Genomic DNA, 22,504 nt, shown 5'->3' on the forward strand with positions numbered 1-22,504 from the left:
AAGCAGATATTTGGATCACATGTACATTATTTGTGCTCAACATGATGTTAACTGCCATTCAGCTTTTTCGTGCTACATAAGATCAGAGCTGGGGTGGAGTCAATGTAACTTTCCACACATACATGCCACTGAAGGGTATGTAAATGATTAGAATTGCAATTCTCTGTGACACATAGAACAAAAACCAGAGTGCATCAGTGTTGTTGGTTTTTAGTGCTGTTATTAGGCCTGATACGTTACGTAAGTAGCGCAAACAGTGTCAGATGTTGAGTGCCTACTGTGAAGGACACAAAGACATCACATGTTCATGTGAGACAACGTTATCGGCACCTGACAAGAGTCTGAAAGGGGCCTCCTTGTGGGTCTCAGTTTGGCTGGGTCAAATCGTGGTCAAATCGTGCACTATCCCGTTTTGTGGGAAATTAGGATTTAACATTGGACTGCACAGGAACATGAGGGCAGTACTTCTCTTCATTAGGATTCTGGTCCACTACATCTGCCACAACAAGCAAGGATTCGTGTATTGTGTACAAACTGTATTGTAATCCTTTCATATCTATGCCTGCCATTCAACAACAAATAATAGACTCCACCATTCTGTGTCATACTGCACCACTGGTTGGAGACTAGCAGCAGCCTGACTGGAGAATTACTATCCCACGCATAGGCTGTCATTAACACCACAACAAAAACAGCTGCATTTGTTGTATTTTCACAACTGGGAAGCATTGACCGCTAACGAGTCACTTTGCACTATGTTCAGCAATGAATCGCGGTTCCACGGACGACTATCATCGTCAAGTATGGCAGTGACCTAGGGAGACTTCCCATTCTTCCAACATTCCGGAGAGGCATGGCATTGTTACAACTTATGTAATGGTGTGGGGAGGCACCAGGTATGATTTCAGGTCATGGCTGTTAGTGACTGAGTGAACTTGGATGGCACAGTGGTACATCACAGACATCCTGCACCCTCATGAGTTACATCTCATGTGACAGTATCACGGTGCCATTTTTCAACAAGACAATGTTCATCTGCACATGGCATGTGTCTATGAACAGTCTGCATGATACTGGGGTACTCCCATGGCCAGAAAAATCTCCAAATCAGTCCCTGATAGAACATGTGTGGAACCAGCTCAGATGTCAACTCCATGCCAGTGCCAACATTCAAGATATCAACAGCCCGTTACAACATTTTTTTTTATTTTTTATTTTTTATTTTTTTTTATTTTTTATTTTTTTTTGTGGGCCAGTTTGCCTCTGGAGAGGATACAACGACCTGATCACACCCTTCCCGACTCAGTCAGTGCATGCACCCAGGCCAGAGGAGGTGCAGCATCATACTGGTAAGTGGGATCATATTACCAAGTTCTTTGTAAATCTGACTTAAATTTTGTAATCAATGAAATACAATTATATACCATCTCAGCCCATTAAGTTTAATTTTGTTTCCTCCTGCCTTTATGTGTGCTTCACTTTATTGGCAGGCAGTGTATACTGAGTACCCTTTAGTGCTTCCACAGTGAAGTTACTTGTATCTTGCTTCAACCTGCCATAAACAGCAACCTGTCTACTAATTTCATTTTATACTAGACAAATATTGTGCTTTATGTCTAACAGTGAACGGTTTTTGACATTTTAGAGGAGAACTGTCATTACATGACAAAATTGATTTGATCCTTTCAGCAGTTTCCATTTGTTCGTCACCACGATCAGCATCTGAAGCCTTTGTAAGATAACAGAGCAGCAAGTTTCTTGTGAATCTCACTCTGGTCTATTGGGCAAAATTTTTGTGGTCTTCCTTAATTCAGCATCTCATACTTTATCAAGAGCATGTAACACCTTTTTCATGACACTTATTTTGACAAAAGGATTGCAGCAGTGCTTTTACAGAAACTCAAACTAAGATGCAAGGCTTGTTGATCAGGTTGAAATTTGTTCAGTGGCACAAGTCTTATTTTTACCATTACTAAGAAGAACTTGATGGCACTCTGAACTGTCCAAACTACTAATAGTACAAGTTGACAAGTCTGTCCTAAGAAAATAATTTTAATTGGGTGCCCTCATGTTACAGCAACTCGAAGCTGCTTAGTTTACGAGAATTACTCTTTATTTAAACTTAACAACTGTGATGGAAACACACAGCTCACTGTGTTCTTGAATCAAAAGTATTTAAGTTCTTTGTTTGCAGTTTTTAATGAGAAAAGGCTACCACTCACCTATACATGATTTGTACAAATGTACTACTTCAAGTAGTAGACATATCCACACAGACTCATTTCCAGACACACATATAGGATAATGTACACTATGTTTTAGGTGGTTGCAACCACTAACTATTGTCACATATATTGTCTTTCGGAAGCACAGAGGACACAATTTAAAAAATGTACTTCAGCCTTAAGTGTCATCAGCTTAATAATCAGGCTGTCACCAACAATGAAAATGCAGCATAATAATTGTGTGCCTGGCAACAATTATATTTGGACATGTCTTGCACTTGAAGTAAATTCATAAAATCATCTACTGGTGAGTGGTAGCCTGCTCCTTTTTCATTATTTCCATCCCAGATTTCCAATGTGATAAAACTTTCTTGGTTGTGATTAGATATATATAAGTAGTAAATATATCAGAAAATGTACAAAATTACAGCACCTATAAATAACAGAAATGTATCAAACATTACATATAACAGTAGTTTGTGAAAGTTTGATGATAATATTTTCATGTTCATATTTAAACCTTATCTAGAGGATCTCCAAAACAAACAAAATGTTTCCAAGCACAAAAACATATGTTCTTTGAAATAAATATGAAGAAAATATGGGGTTATAATATTTAGCAACATGATATCAGAGTATGCACATATTTGATGCTGAAGTTTTGATGGCATGTTTACACATTAATAACTTCCAGAATACTCACAAACTGCTGCAGTTTGGTAGAACTGGCAGTAAGTAAACATTCTGCAAATCTACTAAAGGGCACTCAGTGTACTTCATTCTAAGATTACTGCAGACACAAAATACATAATTAACAAACTGTTGTAATTGGTTTTTCCCAACTCTGAGCTCCTGTAGAACAAAAACTTTGAATGATTCAGCTTTCTTTCTCAGTCTAAATTTCTTCCACAGATAATATTTTCTTCCACCGCAACCCCCTTTCAAAGTATTGATAAAAACTCCCATTTCTTTTGAACATTATTAAGAGAGTCTTATTTATCAGTTAAGGTTTCCTTTGTTTCATGTTGTATACAAACTCTGTGAGGAACAGTCCTCAGACTTTTTTTTGTGACGTATGGTACAGATGGTGATAGCTCGAGTCATGGAGATAGAGGCTGGTGTATGTGGATTTTCCCACATACCATGCCTCAGACATCCTTAAGCATTTCCCTCAACACATCACGGAAAGGTAGTTGGTTTCTTTTATGTTCCATCATAAATTTCATATTAGGAATATTGTCTTGAACTTAGCAGACTCTAATGCTTTTCTCTCAAAATATTTCATGTATAGGTACAATACAACCAGTAATAAGGCACTATCCAGTGCTATCCAATTAGTTTGTTGATATTTTTTGCTATCAAAAATGAAGCTGATAATGCACAACATCTGAATAGTTCTGCAAAACAATCATTTAACTTTTCACAAATTGCTTCCAGGGATTCCAGACTTCCCACCAAGAGGAAGACACCTCAAAACTAACCTTAAATATTCATATCTTGAAGACTCAATCATCTGAGGTACTGGACAAATTCAGAAGAGATGTGAATTTTGTGTCCCCACTTCCTTATGTATTCACAGAGAAAACTTTTCAACTTTTTGTCAACTGCTATGTGGGTTTGGCAGTGTTACTAGTAAGTGATCTCAGAGGATGCTTCCTTATGTACCTAAGGAAGCCCATATAATCCTGGTCCCACAGCTGTTAAAGATCAAAGATCTTTAAGGACTATGTGGCAAGCTTAATGTACTGAAAAGAGTGCCCACCACCACCACCACCACCACCACCACCACCACCACCACCACCACTACCACCTTCTTTTCCTTCTTCTTCTCCATTTTATTGTTGGTGGTTGAGACTGCCTGCAAGCATCATCATTGAACAGATTGAAAAATTTCTTTCTGTAGTCCACACATTATATTATGACCTTGTGTTGCCTTCCAGGCTAGTAAGATTACAGTTAATTTGTCCTCGCACATATTTCTATATATCATTCCAATTTTCTTGAAGACATGGAATTTAAACATTGACACACTGGTGAGTATTTTAGATGTTTCATGGCAGCACTATGCTGAGAGTTCTGGTGAGAGTGAAGCAGCTACATGCTCCAGAGAGCTGAGATAATCTGTTATTGGTAGAATTCAGCCCTTTGCTAAGGACTTCTGCACTCTCCCTGTCCACATATTTCTCAGTGAAGTTAATTTCTGTAGACATCCTACTTCTTTTTTGGATTTTTCTGAGTGATCAGATTTGCCTCCTGCTGTGCAAACTCCTTCACAACTGCTATCTTCAGCTTGTCATGGTGTTGATTTGTCAACCCATTCCCAAGACTAGCAGAGATGATATATGACGTATGACGATGGAGGTGAAGAAGCTACTTTAAATTGATATCTTCCATTCTTTAGATCTCATGAAGCTTTTCTCATGCTGGTACCAGGTGTGTATAGTGTTTAATCCTCTGTGGCATGTTAATATGGTGTTTGAGTTTGGTGAACAAAGGTACAACTTTTTCGACCTAAAGTCTTGTCAGGAAGATCAGGGGTCTGAGACGTCTTCATTTCTTCTCAAGGAGCTTATCCAACTTCTGTACGTAACAGAACATCTTATACTTAGACAGTAAGGTAATATGACTCCTGAAATTTTATCAACATATGAGGTGCTATTCAAAATTTTCAGGACTGGTGCTGCCCTCTGTTGAAAACCTTACCTTTGGACTAATGGTCACCATCACCCTCTAAGTAGTTTCCATTCGCACATACACACCAGTCCCAGCACTTCTGCCACTGGTCAAACATTTTCCGGAAGTCCTGTTCTTTGAGGGTGTTTATCACCGCCAGCGATGCTTCTTGAATCCTCTCTAGTGTCGAACCGGTGGCCTTTCAACTCGAGTTTCAGTTTTGGGAATAGCGCGAAGTTGCAAGTTGCAAATCTGGCGAGTATGGTGGGTGGAGTACAACCGCCATGTTGTTTTTTGCCAAAAAGGTCCTGTTGAGCAAGGATGTGTGACAGGGTGCATTGTCATGATGCAGCAGCCAGTTCCCTTGATGCCCAAGTTCGGGCCATTGTCGCCGCACGTTTTCACGGAGCTGTCTCAAAACGTCAAAGTAGTACGCACAATTCACTGTTCGGTTGGGTGGGATGAATTCTTTGTGCACAATTCCCTTGGTATCAAAGAAAATGATGATCATACTCTTCACCTGTCTTGATTTTTTGGGTCTTGGAGAGCCCGAGCTCTTCCACTCAAACACACGCGTACGGCTCATGCTCTGTCCCCCAAACACTTGTTGAATCACTGCAAAGGTCTACGTAGCACTTTTCCCGAGATTCGCACAGAATTTTATACACAAGCGCTGTTCTGTTCGCAGATCCATTGTAAAATCACCACACACCAAACAGAGCCTTACGGAAATCACTGTGGACACAGAACATGTCCTCCAAGCTGAATGCCACTCCGCACACTGACTCGTCAGATATGCAGCTCTAGTCACCTAGCGGTGCAAAGATCTACTACTCCTACTTTCTAGATGGCAGCACCAATCCCAAACATTTTGGATTCCACCTCGTAAGTCATGTGTATCCTTCCTTCTTGGATGCCAATTAGACTTTAGAATTGTTGGCTTTGAAGTTATGAAAGCACAGCTCTGTTTCTGGAACCTACAATGATCTTTTATGCACAATTGTTTTCCCATGCCTGTACCATTATTCCACAAAACACACACCACTTCAGTGTTTTCCAGCTATACCACATCTGAGACCTTTATAAACAAAGACACTGATTTCATTTTAAGCAATGCTTAGGATCAAACATTCCAATTATATCATCCCTCACCCCTTCACTCACAGTTGAAAAACACTAAGGACATTTCCATTTCACTGTAAAATGATGTTGGTGAAGGAAAACAACCTGGCTCCAAAGAACTGTAAGAGCAAAACCAACAACTCTTCACAGTCTAGTTGAAATTGAGGCATTGTGGACATAAAAGATTATCAGATGAACAACCTGAAAATGATGACTAGACCAGTAGTTTAACTACTGTAAGCAAAATGGAACTGTTAACTTTGCGAGGAAATATTTCATTAATCAAGAATGCTGAGGAAACAAAAAAAATCACACAGTAAGTTGGCATACAATAATGCTAATCCTTGCTTTTCCAAAAGCTTACCTTCATATCTGCTATGAATACATTCCTATACGTTACATGTCTCATACTATTATATTAGGGAGTAGTGAGTGTGGCAGCTGGGAGGAGTAGGTCAGTTCTTTAATCCTTCATCTTCCCTCCATTTCTAAGTGCCAATGAGAAGCCTTTGGCTTATTCTACCTTTGTCCAAGACTCTTAAGCTTACACTGTTCCTACAGTTTCATTCCTGCCACAGGTGCCGCCAAGGTAGCATCATTAGAAGTAACAACTAAGAACTGAACATGTATCATTAACAGGGTTAATGTTGCAATACTGCAATTTATTCATCCTGTTACTGGCATAACTTTGTGTCTCCTGACTATAAAGGAAATGCTGATGTGTGTGCTGTATGGAAAAGTTCATCTACAAAGAGAGAGTAGTAACTTTCACCACATAATACAGGACAGAGTAGTGATTTTCACCACATAATACTGTTATTTCTGTTCGCAAGTTAAAACAACTGAGTTCTGAGACACATGGAGCCAAACAAATGAAGTCATACATGATGTATGTCAATTTCTTCACAAGCTTAAAAATGATGCCAGAAGTGATAAAATTTTATTCACATCATACACTGCAACAGTAAAGGTGTAAGGTGTCTCGCTGCAAAACTGTACAGAGAATAAATGCAGAAGCACGAGCAATGGAAGCCCGTGATCAAGAAATGATGTTTTTTCCATTTCTGAGAAAAGACACTAGTGGGAGAACCTCACTGATTTGGACGACTTCCAGGAAGACCTTATTCATCATAATGTATTGGAATTCTGTACACATAGTGAGTATCCTACACGTTCAATCACATCCCAGATGTGTTCAATCGGGTTCAGATCTGGCAAGCTGAGGAGTCAGCACTTCAATTGGAACTTGCCACTGTGTTCCTTGAACCACTACATCATACTTCTGGCCTTGTGACAAGGTGCACTATCTTGCTGAAAAATTTCACTGTCGTAGGGAAACATGATCACCATGAAGGAGTGTATGTGGTCTACAACCAGTGTAAGATACTCCTTGGCTATCACAGTGCCTTGCATGAGCTACACTGGACCCATGGATGCCCACATGAATGTTTCCCAGAGCATAATGTATCAACCGCTGGCTTGTCTCCGTCCCGCACTACAGGTGTCAAGAAGCTGTTCCCCTGGAAGACGATGCATTTGCACCCTCCCATCAGCATGATGAAGAAGGTATTAGGACTCATTAGACCATGCAACACACTGCCACTGTGTCAATGTCCAGTGTCGATGGTCACATGCCCATTTCAGCCATAGTTGGAGCTGTCGTGGTGTTAATATTAGTGTGCGCATGGCTCGTCAACTGCAGAGGCACATCGTTATGAGTGTTTGGTGCACTGTGTGTTCAGACATGCTTGTAATCTGCCCAGCATAAAAGTCTGATGTTAGTTTTGCCACAAGTTGCAGCCTGTCCTGTTTTACCAGTCAGCCCAGCCTACGACATCCGATATCTGTAATGAGGGGTGGCCTCCCAACCGCCCAATGTCTGGGAGTGGTTTCATCTTGGTTTCGTCACATGCTGAAGACACTCACCACATGTTGGTCAAACTCATACAGATCGCACACCTTCCTCATTCTACAACACGGACAGCACACTCACTGATACTACACGCATTGTGCATGTGTCTGACTAGCTGTCATTCGTCACCAGGTGACGCTGCTATTACCTGGATGGGTTTATATCAATAGTAGGTTGGTAAATGATGTTTCACATGACAAGATTGGTTTCACAGGGAGCCACCACTCGAGTGGAAAAATTCTGCTTTGTGATTCAGGTACAGAAAATGTAATGATGGAAGATGCATTCTGTTGGAGAGATTCAATACTGTTGTGGATAGGACTACTTTCCTACAAAAAATCCACAATATCAGGAAAGAAAATCATTGTTGCCCTATTATTAATCTCTATGAGACCTGACTCAGTGAAAACCACACCAGAAAGCACATTCGGCTGGACTCTAAAAGCAATGGTGGGTTGAAAGTACCAACAGGCAAAGGAAACAGACCAAATTGAGTGTTACCACGAAGAAATGAATAGTAATGTATTTAAACACTGGTTTTTAGATTTGCTCCATGGTTCAGAAGACAGTTGTGTGATCGTCAAGGATAACTCAACTTATCATTCAAGAAAAATGGAGAAAATTTCTAATTCAGATACAAAGAAGGAAGAAACTGTACATTGGCTAAGTGGCTAGAAGAGAAAACTATTTCAATTTCAAACTGCTATAAAAAAAGATGTTAAGTAAGTCAGGTGTCACAGGCACCTTAAAAATCAATTTTAACTTGATAGCTCAGCAGTGTAAACAGGCTACAAAGTTGTGTAGCTGCCTTCTATCACTGCCAATATAACATGACAGAAAAAGTGTTGGTCCTAATGAAAGGAAAGATCACATGTAGTTACTTCTTGAGGAAGTAATTGATGTCACAGTGGAAAACTCAAATAAGTGTTTACGCTAAACTGAAAATCTGCAACAAAAGATTTTCTGAAGGAAGGCATCCAAGAAAAGTTCACTGAAAGCATCTTCACTGCTTTAAATGACATTTTCTTGGCATATGGCTTTTCACCTAAAGAACTGTTGTTTAAAAGAAGTTATTTCTGCTTCTCATCATAAAACCTTTACTGAAATGTGCTACCTGACAATTTCAGATATCATATCAGTTTCAAGCAAGCACCTTCTACCCTTGTCTCTCCAACAACCACTTCCACTGCTCCCTAGTATAGAGAAGACTCCATGATGGGTGCCCTTTATAACATTAAATAGAAATGTTTCATAGCCAGTCAATGCCTCCTGTAGGAACTCAAAATGACATACAATATTTGTTACTTTCATGTTTTGGAAGAGAAAGATATTGCATAGACCCACTTCTGAGTTGTAAGGCAGGTGCGCAAGTGTGTCACTTTAGTGTTAATCGAGAAATCGTTATACTTCAAACACCCTGTGAGCTGTAATATTTTAGCAGGCACACCTTTGGTTGCTAAAAGATTTCTTCTAATGAGTTTAATAACGACACAGAGCAGTGAATCACTTCCAGAGAATAAAGTTCCTATCCATCTTTTACCCATACTGCTTTCTATAGTCACTTTTGTTTGACGAGCAGTGTCAGGGAGTAGCCAGTACATCTGACACTTCACCTTTGAGAGAAACTGTAACAACTACATTCGTCGATAGTTATGATGATTGATATTAATTCTGAATCACCATAACGGAATGGCCTACATCTGTTGACAACAACTCTAAACCTTGAATTGCCTGTTCCTTGGTTACACAGTGCAGTGTCTGCTAATGGAAAACCCCCTCAACATAAACACTTACGGAAGTTCTTAGAAGACAACTGTCAATAAAATGCTAAGGTTTCACTAAATGTCCTGATTTATTCACTGTACATCCTCTTCCATCACTATCTGAACAGGACCTGCATCTTCTTCAACAAATTTCCATTTTGTTCAATCAACTGAAACATGTAGCCATGAAACAATAAGTTCCAAGTGCGAGTATTCCGAATCCAAACAAATGTGCTTCGAAATTTTAGCGAATCAGCATATGAAAAATTTCTCATTTCAACTCCATGATTGATAATGACATTACACCCTGTAGAGTACAGTAATGGAGGCCTCTTTATCATTTATAATAATCACTTGTAGTCAAAACTTGCAACTGTAGACGAGATGGATGCTGCCCTTGCATTCCTTTCCTGGATATATAAAGTGATTTTTCCACCACTAATGTTATGCTCCACTACAGTAGACAATTTTATATGTAATCAGGCATCCTCACACTGTTGGTCCCTTTAGAGTTGTAACAGATTCCGACTAGATTTCCTTCAAAATCTCATTCAACTTTTTTCAAGAACCGCTTCATTGCTTTAGTTCACTTCCTACATTTTTCCTTCTGCACTAAAAGTTCTATCTACTTGTTTCTTTCTAGTTGTTTTACTTTCCCCATTTCCGTTTACATGTCACTAGCAACATATTTGAGAATTTCATCCCTTGCATCTAAAAATTGTGGGCTTATATTATTCTTAAAGCTAAAGTACTTTCTCCTTAATTCACTAAATGTTCTGGAGTACTCCAGATGTACAACTACACAAGAAAACTGTTTATGGATAGCACAAGCAGCAAATCATGTGGCACAGAGGAGATATCAAACATACCTCAGGCTTAGGAGCCCACAACCTGACAACCGGATCAATTCCACTGGTAGCCAAAAGACAGTAGGTTGGATGAGGCTGCAAACAATTCACAATTGAGTCATCCCCACGCAGGATTCTAATGATATTTGTTGTTCGTCTATCCCATATAAAGAAAGATCCATCATCAGAACCTGCTACAACAAACTGGCCATCACTGGAAAAGAAAATAAATTAAAAATAATATCACATAATAGTGATGGAATCTACATTACAGGGAACTCTCAAGCAGAAGAAATCAAATCTAATAAATCCAGAAATTGCAGTAAAATAATGTTTAGATAACAATTGGGTGCCTTTTCACATAAGACACAGCTCTCACACTGTCTCCTAATATATGCCTTTACTTGCAATTTCTTCTGTGTCAACTCCTCAGATTTTCATTTCATTTTAAGTAAAAATCATCTTTATAATAAAGTAATACAATATGACAACAGGCGATCTTATAAATGATTAGCTGAGTCCATTCATCTGTGTCCATCCCCCCCCCCCCCCCCCCCCCAACTCCCCATGTTGTCACCCCTGCCCCAATAGGAGTTGCCCGTAATAATCCCCACAGTATTTCTGTCCAAATAGTACGTAGTTTGTGCACCCAGTTTGGTTGAAACCGATCCAGGGGTTTAGGAGGAGCATTTTACCCGTGGCGCTGGCCACATATGTACAAGTCACATATTTCACAGATATGTACTCAGAGTTCACCTGTATCTCAAGCAAATTTCACCCTGCTGTTTTATTTCCACACAGCCCAATGTTTATAATGTCGTATCTCCTAAAATGTGTTGTACTATGCTATAATTTTCTATGTACATTCACCAGCATATGTGACTACTGCCTGCCAAATGTGATATGCATACAGCTGGCAGTAAAGCAGTAATAAATTAAAATATCACATTGGATACGGCAGTTTTACTGCATGAACAGAAAAAATGTAGTTAGCAATAAACATTCTTCCTTTCATCATTTTGTGTCGGTTGTCAGTGAGAAAGGTTCATAAAGGTTTGACACTGTGTGTCAAGTTTGTTGCATGTCACTACGTGCCCTCAGCCTCATGTACTGGAGGAATAAAGTCTGGGCATTTGCACATTGTGGGTTACACCCCTTTGATAGGTAGGTGGTTCTTACTCCCACAGGGATTCTTTCCAGGCAGTAAATGATATGTCTACCAAGTCTGGTTTGAAATCAGTCCACCTGTTTTGAAGGAGATGAGGAACATAAATATACACACTGCAGTGACAAACCTCACAGGATATCTCCCAATAGCATGTTGGACTGCCTTTTGCATGGCACAGAGCAGCAACTCAACATGGCATGAACTCCACAAATCGTTGGATGTCCACCACAGAAATAATGAGCCATGTTGCCTCTATAGCCGTCCATAATTGCAAAAGTGCTGATGGTGCAGGATTTTGTGCACAAACTGGCCTCTTGATTAAGTCTCATTAATATTTAGTGGGATTCATGTGGGGCGATCTGGCTGGCCAAATCAATCATTCTTATTGTCTAGAATGTACTTCAAACCAATCGCAAATAACTGTGGTCTGGTGACATGGCACATCGTTATCCATAAAAATTTCATCATTGTTTCAGATCATGAAGACCACGATTGGTTGCAAATGGTCACCAAACAGCTGAACACAACCATTTCCACTCAATGATCAGTTCCGGCAGATCAGAGGACCCAGTCTCTTTCATGCAATCACAGCCCACACCATTACGGAGCCACCACCAGCTTGCACAGTGCCTTATGACAACTTAGGTCCATTTCTTTGTGGGGTCTGCCCCACACTGGAACCCTGCCATCAGCCCTTAGCAGCTGAAATTGGGCCTCATCTGATCAGGCCACAGTTTTCCAGTCATCTAGGGTCCAACCAATAAGTCACGAGCCCAGGACAGGCACTGTAGCAGAGTGTATATGTGGACAATTAAAAAAAAAAAAAAGAAAAAAAAATCCCGGATTTCCCGGTTAAAAAAGCACTTTTTCCCATGTCAAAATACACTTCTTCCAGGATGAAAAGTACACTTTTTCCATGAGTGGCAGTATACTTTCCCTTGGAGCTGCAAAAATATCAATCCTTTGAATGGTAAAGGTTTTATACACCAGCACAGAACTTCCCGGCACTTCAGAGAATGAAAAAAACTACGAAAAATTTTTTTCTGGGAAGATCTTTGATCTGCAGCAACATTTATGCTGCATGTTTTCGTATTCATATTACGAAAGTATAGATTCAAATTCAACAAAATACAGTACGTTAGTTTCTGAAGCATTGAAATCGAGAGGGAAATGTGCTTTTGTAAGCCAATCGTAACCCACATCATGTGATATCGCCAGCCAATGACAGCAGATATCCAGAGCATAGGACACTTGAAGTCAGTCAATAGCAACATCACTGTTAAGTAGCATGAACAAACAAATAGGAAAAGTTAATGATTTAAATTAATGTACATAGTGTAGTTACCAGTAAAGTTAAGCTTTTACATATAATATTGGCCTTTTTGTGTGTATTACACTTTATGATACACCCCACAAATGTTCCAGTAAAATTTTAAATAATGATATTAATGTCTCATCTTCTGGGCTCAAAAATCTTCTAAGTAGATGGTCCTCAATGTGTTAAGTTTTAAATGGGAGTCAAACGCTCTGTGTTTTAAGAAATTCAGTGCACATTCACACACATAACATATTTCATCCTGCATGAAAGGAAATTTGCTCTGAAAGTAACGTTTCTCAAAGCGCCATTCACAGTATTTTCCTGCAACCTGTTAGAAGTAGTTAATTTCAGCAGTTGCCAGAGAGTGCCAAAAAACAGGTGTCACTGCACATGGGCAGCTATGATGATGCAGGAAGCTCGTATGTTCGTAAATATGTATACAGTATTAAGAGATCTTACATGATGTCATGAAAGACAGCTTAAAGTGCACATTCATGTGTCCAGATTCACAATGGAGTATGCTCAACCTGGTATTAAGTTTTTTGATGCTGTTTTTGGGATGCAAATTTTCTTGCAATTCCAATACTGTATTATCTCATATTTGGTTCTTTATTATGGCACAATGCCATATGTGCACTCGAAATTCAGTGAATAGTGGAAACCAGCCAACAGTGTAGAATGAAATAAATTGACTGCCTCTGCAGGACAGATTAATAAAAGCCACATTTACTTAGCACACTAATAAAAATAACTTTATTGTTATGCAAGGTGATTAAGGCCTGACTGCCAAAAATGTGGAAATAAAATAAAATCAGAACACAGAAACTAATAACATATTTTAGCTTTCCGTAATTATGTGAACAGCGTGTATACGCAGATGAAGAAAAAAAAAATTCCCGGATACCCTCTTTAAAAAATATAGCTTTATCCCAGGTGAAAATACACATTTTCCGTGCAAAGTGACAGGAGGTTTTCTGCAGATTTTTCCCTTGGAACTGTAAAACTTCTCAATCCTTTGAACGGTTAATGTTTTATACACTGGCCTAGAATTGCCCGAGAAGGGGGGAGGGGGGGGGGGGGGGGGGGGAAGTTTTGGAAAGACTTTTGATGAAGAAAAAGGAGAGAAGTTTTGGAAAGACCTTTGATGTGCACCAGTATATACGCTGCATATTTTCGTATTACGAAAGTATAAATTTGAATTGCACCAAACACTTGATGTTAGTTTCTGGAGCGTTGAAATAGAGATTGCGATGTCCTTTTGTAAGCCAGTCGTATCTCATGCCACGGGATCTTGCCAGCCGATGACAGCAGATATTCAGAGCATACGACACGTGTTATAGTCAGCCAATAGCAAGATCACTGTTAAGCAGTGTGAACACACAAAGAGGAAAAGTTAATGGCTTACATTAATATACATAGTATAACTACAAGAAAAGCTAAGCTTTCACATATAATATTGGTCTCCAAGATTAATAAGCTACAAGAGAAACAAAGCTTTCACATGTAATATTGATCTTTTTTGTGAGTGTTATACTGTAAGATACATCTGGTCTTCTGGGCTCGAAATTGTTGTAAGTGCCTGGCCCACAAAGTGTTCAGTTTTATACGCTGTGTGATTTAAGAAATTCATCCCACTTTCTCACACGTAACATAAATCATCTTGCATAAAAAGAAATTTATTATGAAAGTAATGCTTTTCGAACCAACGTTCGGAATACTATCCCGAGACTGTTAGAAATAAGTACGATTTAGCAGTTGCCAGATAGCACCAGAAGACAGGCATTATTGCGCGTGCGCAGTTGCAGTGGTTTAGGAAGCCCACACGTTCGTATGTAAAAAGCACTAACAAAGCTTACATTATGCCATAAGAGAAACAGGATATCAGAGCATACTCCAAAAGCGTCGGAATTTCGGAAACCATGCTTAAATGCATAATACGGCTTGAAGTGCACATTGGTTTTTTCCAGATTCACAATGAAGTAGGTCCCATCTGATATTAAGCTTTTCAGTGTGATTTTTGGGATGTTAATTTTCTTAGCGTACCAGTACTGTACTATCTCATATTTGGTTCTTTATTATGGCATAATGCCATACATGGCAGAAGATGAAACCGTGCACTTGAAATTTGATGAAGAGTAGGAACTAGCCAACACTCTGGAATGAAACTCTTCGTTTCAAATAAATTGATTGCCCCAGCCAAAAAATTAATAAAGCCAAATCTCTTTAGCAAACTGACAAAAATAACTTCATTGTTCTGCAAGGTGATTAATGCTTGACTGCTAATAACTTGGAAATGAAATAAAACCATAAAACTGAAACTAATAATATATTTTTGCCCTCCGTAATTAAGTGAATGTACTTTAATTGGCTTGATAGCTCCCAGCCACAGAAACCAGTTTTGTTTTCATTTGACATGGGAGCTGTAAACGAAGAGGAAACAGCGAAATCACTTAACGTAAACATGGGTGACGTGGAGATTAACCCCCTCCCAACTACAGCTCAAGACAACCATGCGCATGCGCGAATCTGGCAGCTAGGGCACGTGAGAAAAATTTTTCTCGTTAGTATTTGGCTGCTTGCTGCTACTGCTGATATAGCTAATAGCCACACTTCAAGTAGCGGGAAGCGTGAGAAGGTACTGCTCATACACAAGTCAACTGCGCACACACATGAGCCCACTGGCAACTGGTTAAATGAATCTAATGTAAATAGTTGTGACATCACGCTCATAGAAAGCAGTTTATTGCTACTAACTATTACATAGTCTTCGCCCTAAGGCCTTTGACATATTTTTGCTGTTTGCAGACACTTTTGCATGCATGGTGTTTTGTTGTTGCAAATGGCACATTTCCCCCAGGTTTTTCCCGGATTTCCCGGTTGTCCCAGGTCGTATACACCCTGGTGAATGTATTTTAATTCACTTGACAGCTCCCAGCCACAGAAATCCATTTTGTTTTCATTTGACTTGAGAACTGTAAATGAGGAGGAAACAGCAAGATCACTAAACATAAACATGGCTCAGATGGAGACTAGACCCCTCCCCACTACAACCTAGACTGCTCTGCACATGAGCGAAGCTGGCAGCATGGGCGTGCCAGAAAATTTTTTCTGGGTAGCATCTGGATGCTTTTAACTACTGCTGATACAACTACAGCCATACTTCAAGTAGCCTGAAGCGAGGAAAGGTGTTGCCCCTACGCAACTCAACTGCACATGCACGTAAGCCTACTGGCAACAGCTCAGATGAACTTAATGTAAACAGTTGTGATGTCAGGCTTATCAGCAGCAGTTTATTGTTATGAAGTACTCTATAGTCTTCGTCTTAAGGCCTTTCACACATTTTGCTGTTTGTCAGTTCTTACCAGTCAAAATCACAAAAATTTAACTGAAGAATAAAAAAATGTGAAATTCCCGGAATTCTAAATAGTTCCCAGGTTTTTCCCGGTTTTCTCCCAGATGAAAAAATTTCCGGGTTGTTCTCGGATTTTCCGGTTGTCCTGGAGTGTACACATCCTGTGTAACCAATGTCGTGTTGTTAGCAAAGCCATTCCCATCAGTTGTCTGTTGCAATAGCCCATTAACGCCAAATTACACTGCACTGTCGTAACAGATAGGTTCATTGTACATCCCACACTGACTTCTGCAGTTATTTCACACAGTGTTGCTTGACTATTTGCACTGATAACTCTACACATAGGCCACTTCTCTCGGCCATTAAGTGAAAGATGTCAGCCATTGCATTGTCTGTAGTGGGAGGTAATGCTTGAAATTTGGTATTCTCAGCATTCGCTTGACACTGTGGATCTCAGAATATTGAATTCCCTAATAATTTCTGGAACAGAATGTCCCCCGTTTGTGCCTCCGGCTACCATTCCACATTCAAAGTCTGTTAATTGCCATTGTGCAGCTGTAATCAGGCTGGAAATCTTTTCACATGAATCTCTTATGTACAAATGACAGCTCTGCCAGTGCACTTCCCTTTTATATCTCATGTACGTGACACTACCGCCATCTGGATATGTGCATATCGCTACCCTGCAATTTTTGTCACCTCAATGTACATTTTTACAATGTGTCTGGGTAACTAAAAAGAATCCCCCCCCCCCCCCCCCGCCACACACACACACACACACACACACACACACACACACCAGCAACAGCAGCAGCAGCAGCAGCACAAGCAATGATGATGATGATGATGATGATGATGATGATGATTAGTGCCAGGATTTTTGTGATAGGACGCATATTTTCCATTAAGACTGACACACTCCTGAAGTACATATAAATGCTTGTTATGAAAAAGCTTAATGAATTACTGTAATTTGTTAAGTCATATTTATGCATAGAAGGGCATTTCCCTCTGACAGGGTATATTTTCACAAGTAAATGGTCATGTTCATCATATTGATCTTTCAAGAACTAAAGAAATTTTCTCGTACTATTTTCTTTTTTCCGTGTTACATTTTTCATAATTGGGCATTTCATTTTGTTTCATGAGAAAGGGCATATATCTACCTCCTTCCCTACTTTATTTGAATTTACAATATGGACTTCCCCCTCATACAACAGTGAGTTTGTGTAGTCCATTCTTACTCTATGAGAAGACAGTGGCTTATGCCATTCTGGACCCTGTACTGCAAAAAGTGTCGCATTGTGCTGTTCAATCTTGTTGAAGTCTGAAGTACGTTCAGTCTACTTCACGAAAAATGCCTGAAATGAAGCAAAGTAGTCAAGTAAATTACAACAGTTCATGTCTTGATATGGTGAGAGAGTATTTAAGACAGATGGTAAAATACTATATTGGAAACCGTGCAAAGTAATAGTAACTGCACAGAAGTCATGTAACATTCAGGAGCATATTGCAACAGGAAACCACAAACATGTAGTACAATGGATTGTAAATGGAAAAACACTACAAATAATCCCAGGGGAATCCCACGAATCTTGTTCATTCACTCTTTGGAGAACTTTGTGCAGCTTTCCTATGTGCTGACATTCCCTCAAGTAAATTGAACCATCCAAAATTTTGTGAATTCTTAGAAAAATACACTGGTGAATCTCTCCCTAATTATTTTGAAGCAAAAAAGGACTATTTAACCCAAAGCTACAAAAAAAAAAAAAACAGTGCAACAAAATTGACAAGTTACAAATTAAAAAAATATGTTTTCTATCCTACTCCGTGCAGATAGAACACAGTTTACGGTAACTAATACTGGTGACATAGAGGGCAGTGAATCAAAACAGGTGGTTCTGGAGGTACATGACAGCAAAGTTCACAGAGCGAATGAATAACCAAAGTGAATGAATTAGCAAAGAAAGTCTATAGTGTAGGAAAGTTGTCTTAATCGGATATAACAATCCTGGAAGCAATCCATATCACAAATGTAAATCAGGCAAAGTTACAGCGCATAACTTGGAACTTCAGAGATTAACGAGAGAGTGGCTAACAATAGCCACGCAGTGCTATTTAGCAGTAAACACTCATCAGAGGGCAGCACCACTTCATGTGTTTGCCGTGGCTACAGCATCTCACATGGGTGCAAGCTGCGGCTGTTATCTGTAGACCTAGTATCTCTGATGTGTCCTCCCTATCAATACTTGGTTAGGCGGGGAGTCCAAATCGCCACCGGATGGTAAAAAAATGACTCTAGGGGAAGATATATTGCAAATGTCACTGTGGAAGCTTTGGAAGATGGTCCAGGAGAAAAGTTTCTAATAACTATGAACATTCAGAAAAGGTAATTTTTTCTACCGTTAGTGAATTGTTCAACAATCTACACATGACATGTGGCCCAAAGACATTGAGCACGACAATGTGCTACTCTTCTTAACGGATGCTGTACCTTATATGGTGAAAGTTGCCAATTCACTAAAAGCATTATTCATACGCTGAAATGTTTCAAGTGACTTTGTTAGCTCATAACTTACAGAGTTGCAGAAGAGATTTGTAGTAAATTAAGTGATGTTGATAAATTTACTGAGTGTATGACAAAGGTATTTTTGAAAGCCTCTTCCTGTGTTGCAGCATTTAAGTTGTCAGCACTACACATTTCCTCACCATCATCTCCCATTTTGACAGGATGAGGTCCTGGATTCATGCCTGCAACTTCAATGATGAGAAAGCATAATTGATTCATTCAATAGCAGTGAAGCTGCTTCAATTGGAATAGGCCAAGAATTAATATGTAATGCTGAAATTCCAGGTAAACTTTCATATATAAAATCAAATTTTGGATTTATTCCTGTTGTCACAACTGCTTTGGAGCATTCACAAATGCCACTAGTGAACCATACAGAACAAGTGAGGGAAAAAAAACTGTGAATAAAATAGAAGCTGTTTGTGTTAAAGTGGGAGAAGAAGTGTCAACGAAAATGGAAACTGTGTTAGAAAAAAAGAAGGCTATCATACACTGAGTTCCATTTCAATGATTTTTTGGGTGAAAAATTCTCTTTTAATCAGGTTCAAATAACACTGTGCATTTTAAACATGACACTCTCGTATCAGCTGGAGTAAAAAGAAGTTTTTCGAAGTACAAGGAATTGTTGAGTGGCAATAGGAAATCTGTTTTACTTTAAAATTTACACAAGGTATTCACTGTATATGCCAACTCACAAGGGGACCCTCCATACTGTAAATCACGGATTTTGATGCGCTTCGAATATGTTGTAGAGGCACTTACCCTGAGTACCTGGCCATACAGTTTTTTAGCGACGGGCCTTGGTTTTTGAGAAAATCGGTTTTAAAGTTCATTGCGTGATTTCTATGTCCATAACATTACGTACATTTCAAGCAAATCAGCGTAGCACAGCAGTAAAAAGGTTCACTGCTATCACGCTGGAGGTACTGTGTTCCGTTCCGTCGCTAAAAAACCAGATAGCCAGGTACTCAGGGTAAGTACCTCTACAACATATTTGAAGCGCAATCCATGACTTACAGTATTGAGGGCCCCCTTTTCAGACCTGAAAGAGGGAAGTAAAAATGAGGGTGTAAAAAAAAAATATGGACATCACAAATTAACTATGTTCTAATCACATTAATGGAGATCAGGAAAGAAATACTGTGGGGGTTAAGAACCACCAGAGTCCAATCAGGGTGAGCGTGATAACATAGAGAGTGACGAGATGGACAAGCATCATGGGGGAAGGGGGTGATGGACACAGATAGGAGGGAGGAGGAAACGGACAGAGAGCGGGGGGAGAAGGAAATGGACAGAGACGGAGGGGGGGGGGAGGAGGATTCGGACAGAGATTGGGGGAAGAGGAGGAGATGGACAGAGACAGGGGAGAGGAGACGGACAGGGAGGAGGGGGAAGGAGGAGATGGACAGACAGATGGAGGGGAGGATACGGGGGAGAAGAAGAGGAGGATGAAATTGACAGAGTGGGGGGGGGGGGGTGGAGGAAATTGACAGAGTGGGGGGGGAGAGGAGGAGGAGGAGGAGGAGGAGGAGGAGGAGGAGGAGGAGGAGGAGGAGGGGGGGGAGGAGGAGGAGGGGTTGAGAGGAGGGAGAAGAAGAGGAGGATGAAATTGACAGAGTGGAGGGGTGGGGGGTGGAGGGGGTGGGGGGGGAGGAGGAGGACTAATAGAAGATTCAGACAAGTACATACCTGGGCAGTGCCGGGTACTCAGCTTGTAATGTTAATAAAAAGCATACAACATCAAATTCCACAGTTTCACTTGCTTCTCATGTGCATTTATTCTTAAATAGTTTATCATAAACTGGCTTACTGCTTTATTTCATAACAGAATTTGAACCTTAGTTTAATAGCTGTAGATCATTCTTTTTATGTTATTGTGCATACTTTTGCAAATTTTTGGTCATACGATATTTCTGTTCATATAGTGGTGATTTTCAGGCCATAAAAATTCTATTCTCTAAGAATAATGATAAACGTAGTTGTCACATGACACTCAGTGGAATGTAATAATTTCAGTGAACATTATCCACAGTTTACAGTAACGCTACACAAAACACAAGATGTTTCAAACAGGGAATGGTATCACAAAAGAAATAAAACAGTACATACATAAAAAATACCCTAATTGCCCTCATAGCAGTCTCCTCAGTCACAATACGATATTAACGACAGCTATGAAGTTGCTGTGTTAGACACAGACACACACACACACACACACACACACACACACACACACACAAGAAAAAGCCAGCTAATTCTGTAATTTTAGAGTATAATATGAACTGAGTATGAAAGTACCTTCCAAAAAAGTTGGCCTCCTTAATATCTGTTGTCGTATTACAATGCCCACAAAATCTTATTTCATAGTCATACGCATTCTCTCTCCAAAACTTCTCTAATGGAGATATATTATCAGTTGATGGTATAGATGGGCCTGATGAATCATCATCTGATGAGCCACTATCTGAAATAATTAATGTAATTTCATTGTTCATTAAAGTTGGAAACATCACACAGTAGAACATGCATATTTGTGAACTACAATTGTTAATGCGTCCATAAGGAGTAATGGACGACTCTTACAATGATTATCAGAGTTTAAATTTATCCACAACAGGCCACAGCAGTCAATTTGTAGTTGTACAAGACACTATTGTCATCACAGAAAAAGAGCAAATGATTAACTTAGTATTACTTATGTAAATGAATAGTTGAACAGTACATAGTTCACAAATAAAAGAACTGCCAATTCTTAACTTACAAATCATTAGTCCTGCAGGGCATCAAAGATACAATTTGTAATAAAGACACATTTTTATGATACAAAAGTTATTCCTGGAAAATTCTTGTCTCTGTTTACACATACAGTTCTGACACATTTCAAGTTTAATTTCGTTTCAACACTCTGCCACAATTCATTATAAAATGATACAGTGTTTAAGACAGGCTGTTAGTATGACTTCATTATTTGTAATTAGTTTTGATTATGTCAATCACTGCAGAAATGTGTTTTTCATTGGCTGGTGGGTAGCTGATACGAACCAGTGCCCAGAAGCACACAGCTTGCCTTTATATATCTGTTTTTCTGGAAGTAGCTTGTAGCTGACAGCCAAATTGAGGTATGGGACCTGCCACTTGTGAAGATTATAAGACTGCAAAACATGAAAGTCACAGACTGAGATGACACTGATGTGATACGCCTAAGCAAAAACAAAATATTGCTGGGAACTCCACCAGATGTACATCACGAGTATCATCCACATGAAGTTTTACAATACAGTAAAACACAAGAGAAAAGACACAAAATACGAAAGTTTTTAATTTTTGAAATATTTTGGCTCTATGGAAATAAAAACAAAGGTAATGGCCACACCACTAAAGGTGTACCTCACACCAGATATAAATTTTACACATAGATGAGCGAGGCATAAAATCACACCAGCTAAATCGAAGTACTCTATCAGGAAACCTACAGCTCCAAATTTTATCAAAGATCTGGATGGCACATTTTTATCCTCTCAGCTCCACCTCCATAAGTACTATCCTTGAAGTAT

The 22,504-nt window shown here is 39.5% G+C and overlaps 1 protein-coding gene across 3 annotated transcripts in view; it reads right to left on the minus strand.

Moving 5' to 3' along the window:
* The window catches only part of LOC126183524 (WD and tetratricopeptide repeats protein 1-like), a 207,148-nt gene that overhangs the window by 27,606 nt on the left and 157,038 nt on the right, over positions 1–22,504 (minus strand). For all 3 annotated transcript variants that reach the window (XM_049925587.1, XM_049925584.1, XM_049925585.1), the window contains exons 13-14: positions 21,249–21,414; positions 10,565–10,757 (exon numbers count right to left, since the gene is read on the minus strand). In XM_049925587.1, the coding sequence (XP_049781544.1) occupies positions 10,565–10,757; positions 21,249–21,414 (359 nt within the window). The remainder of the gene's footprint in view (positions 1–10,564; positions 10,758–21,248; positions 21,415–22,504) is intronic.

Source organism: Schistocerca cancellata, chromosome 4, assembly GCF_023864275.1.
Source record: "Schistocerca cancellata isolate TAMUIC-IGC-003103 chromosome 4, iqSchCanc2.1, whole genome shotgun sequence".
Lineage (NCBI taxonomy): Eukaryota > Metazoa > Arthropoda > Insecta > Orthoptera > Acrididae > Schistocerca > Schistocerca cancellata.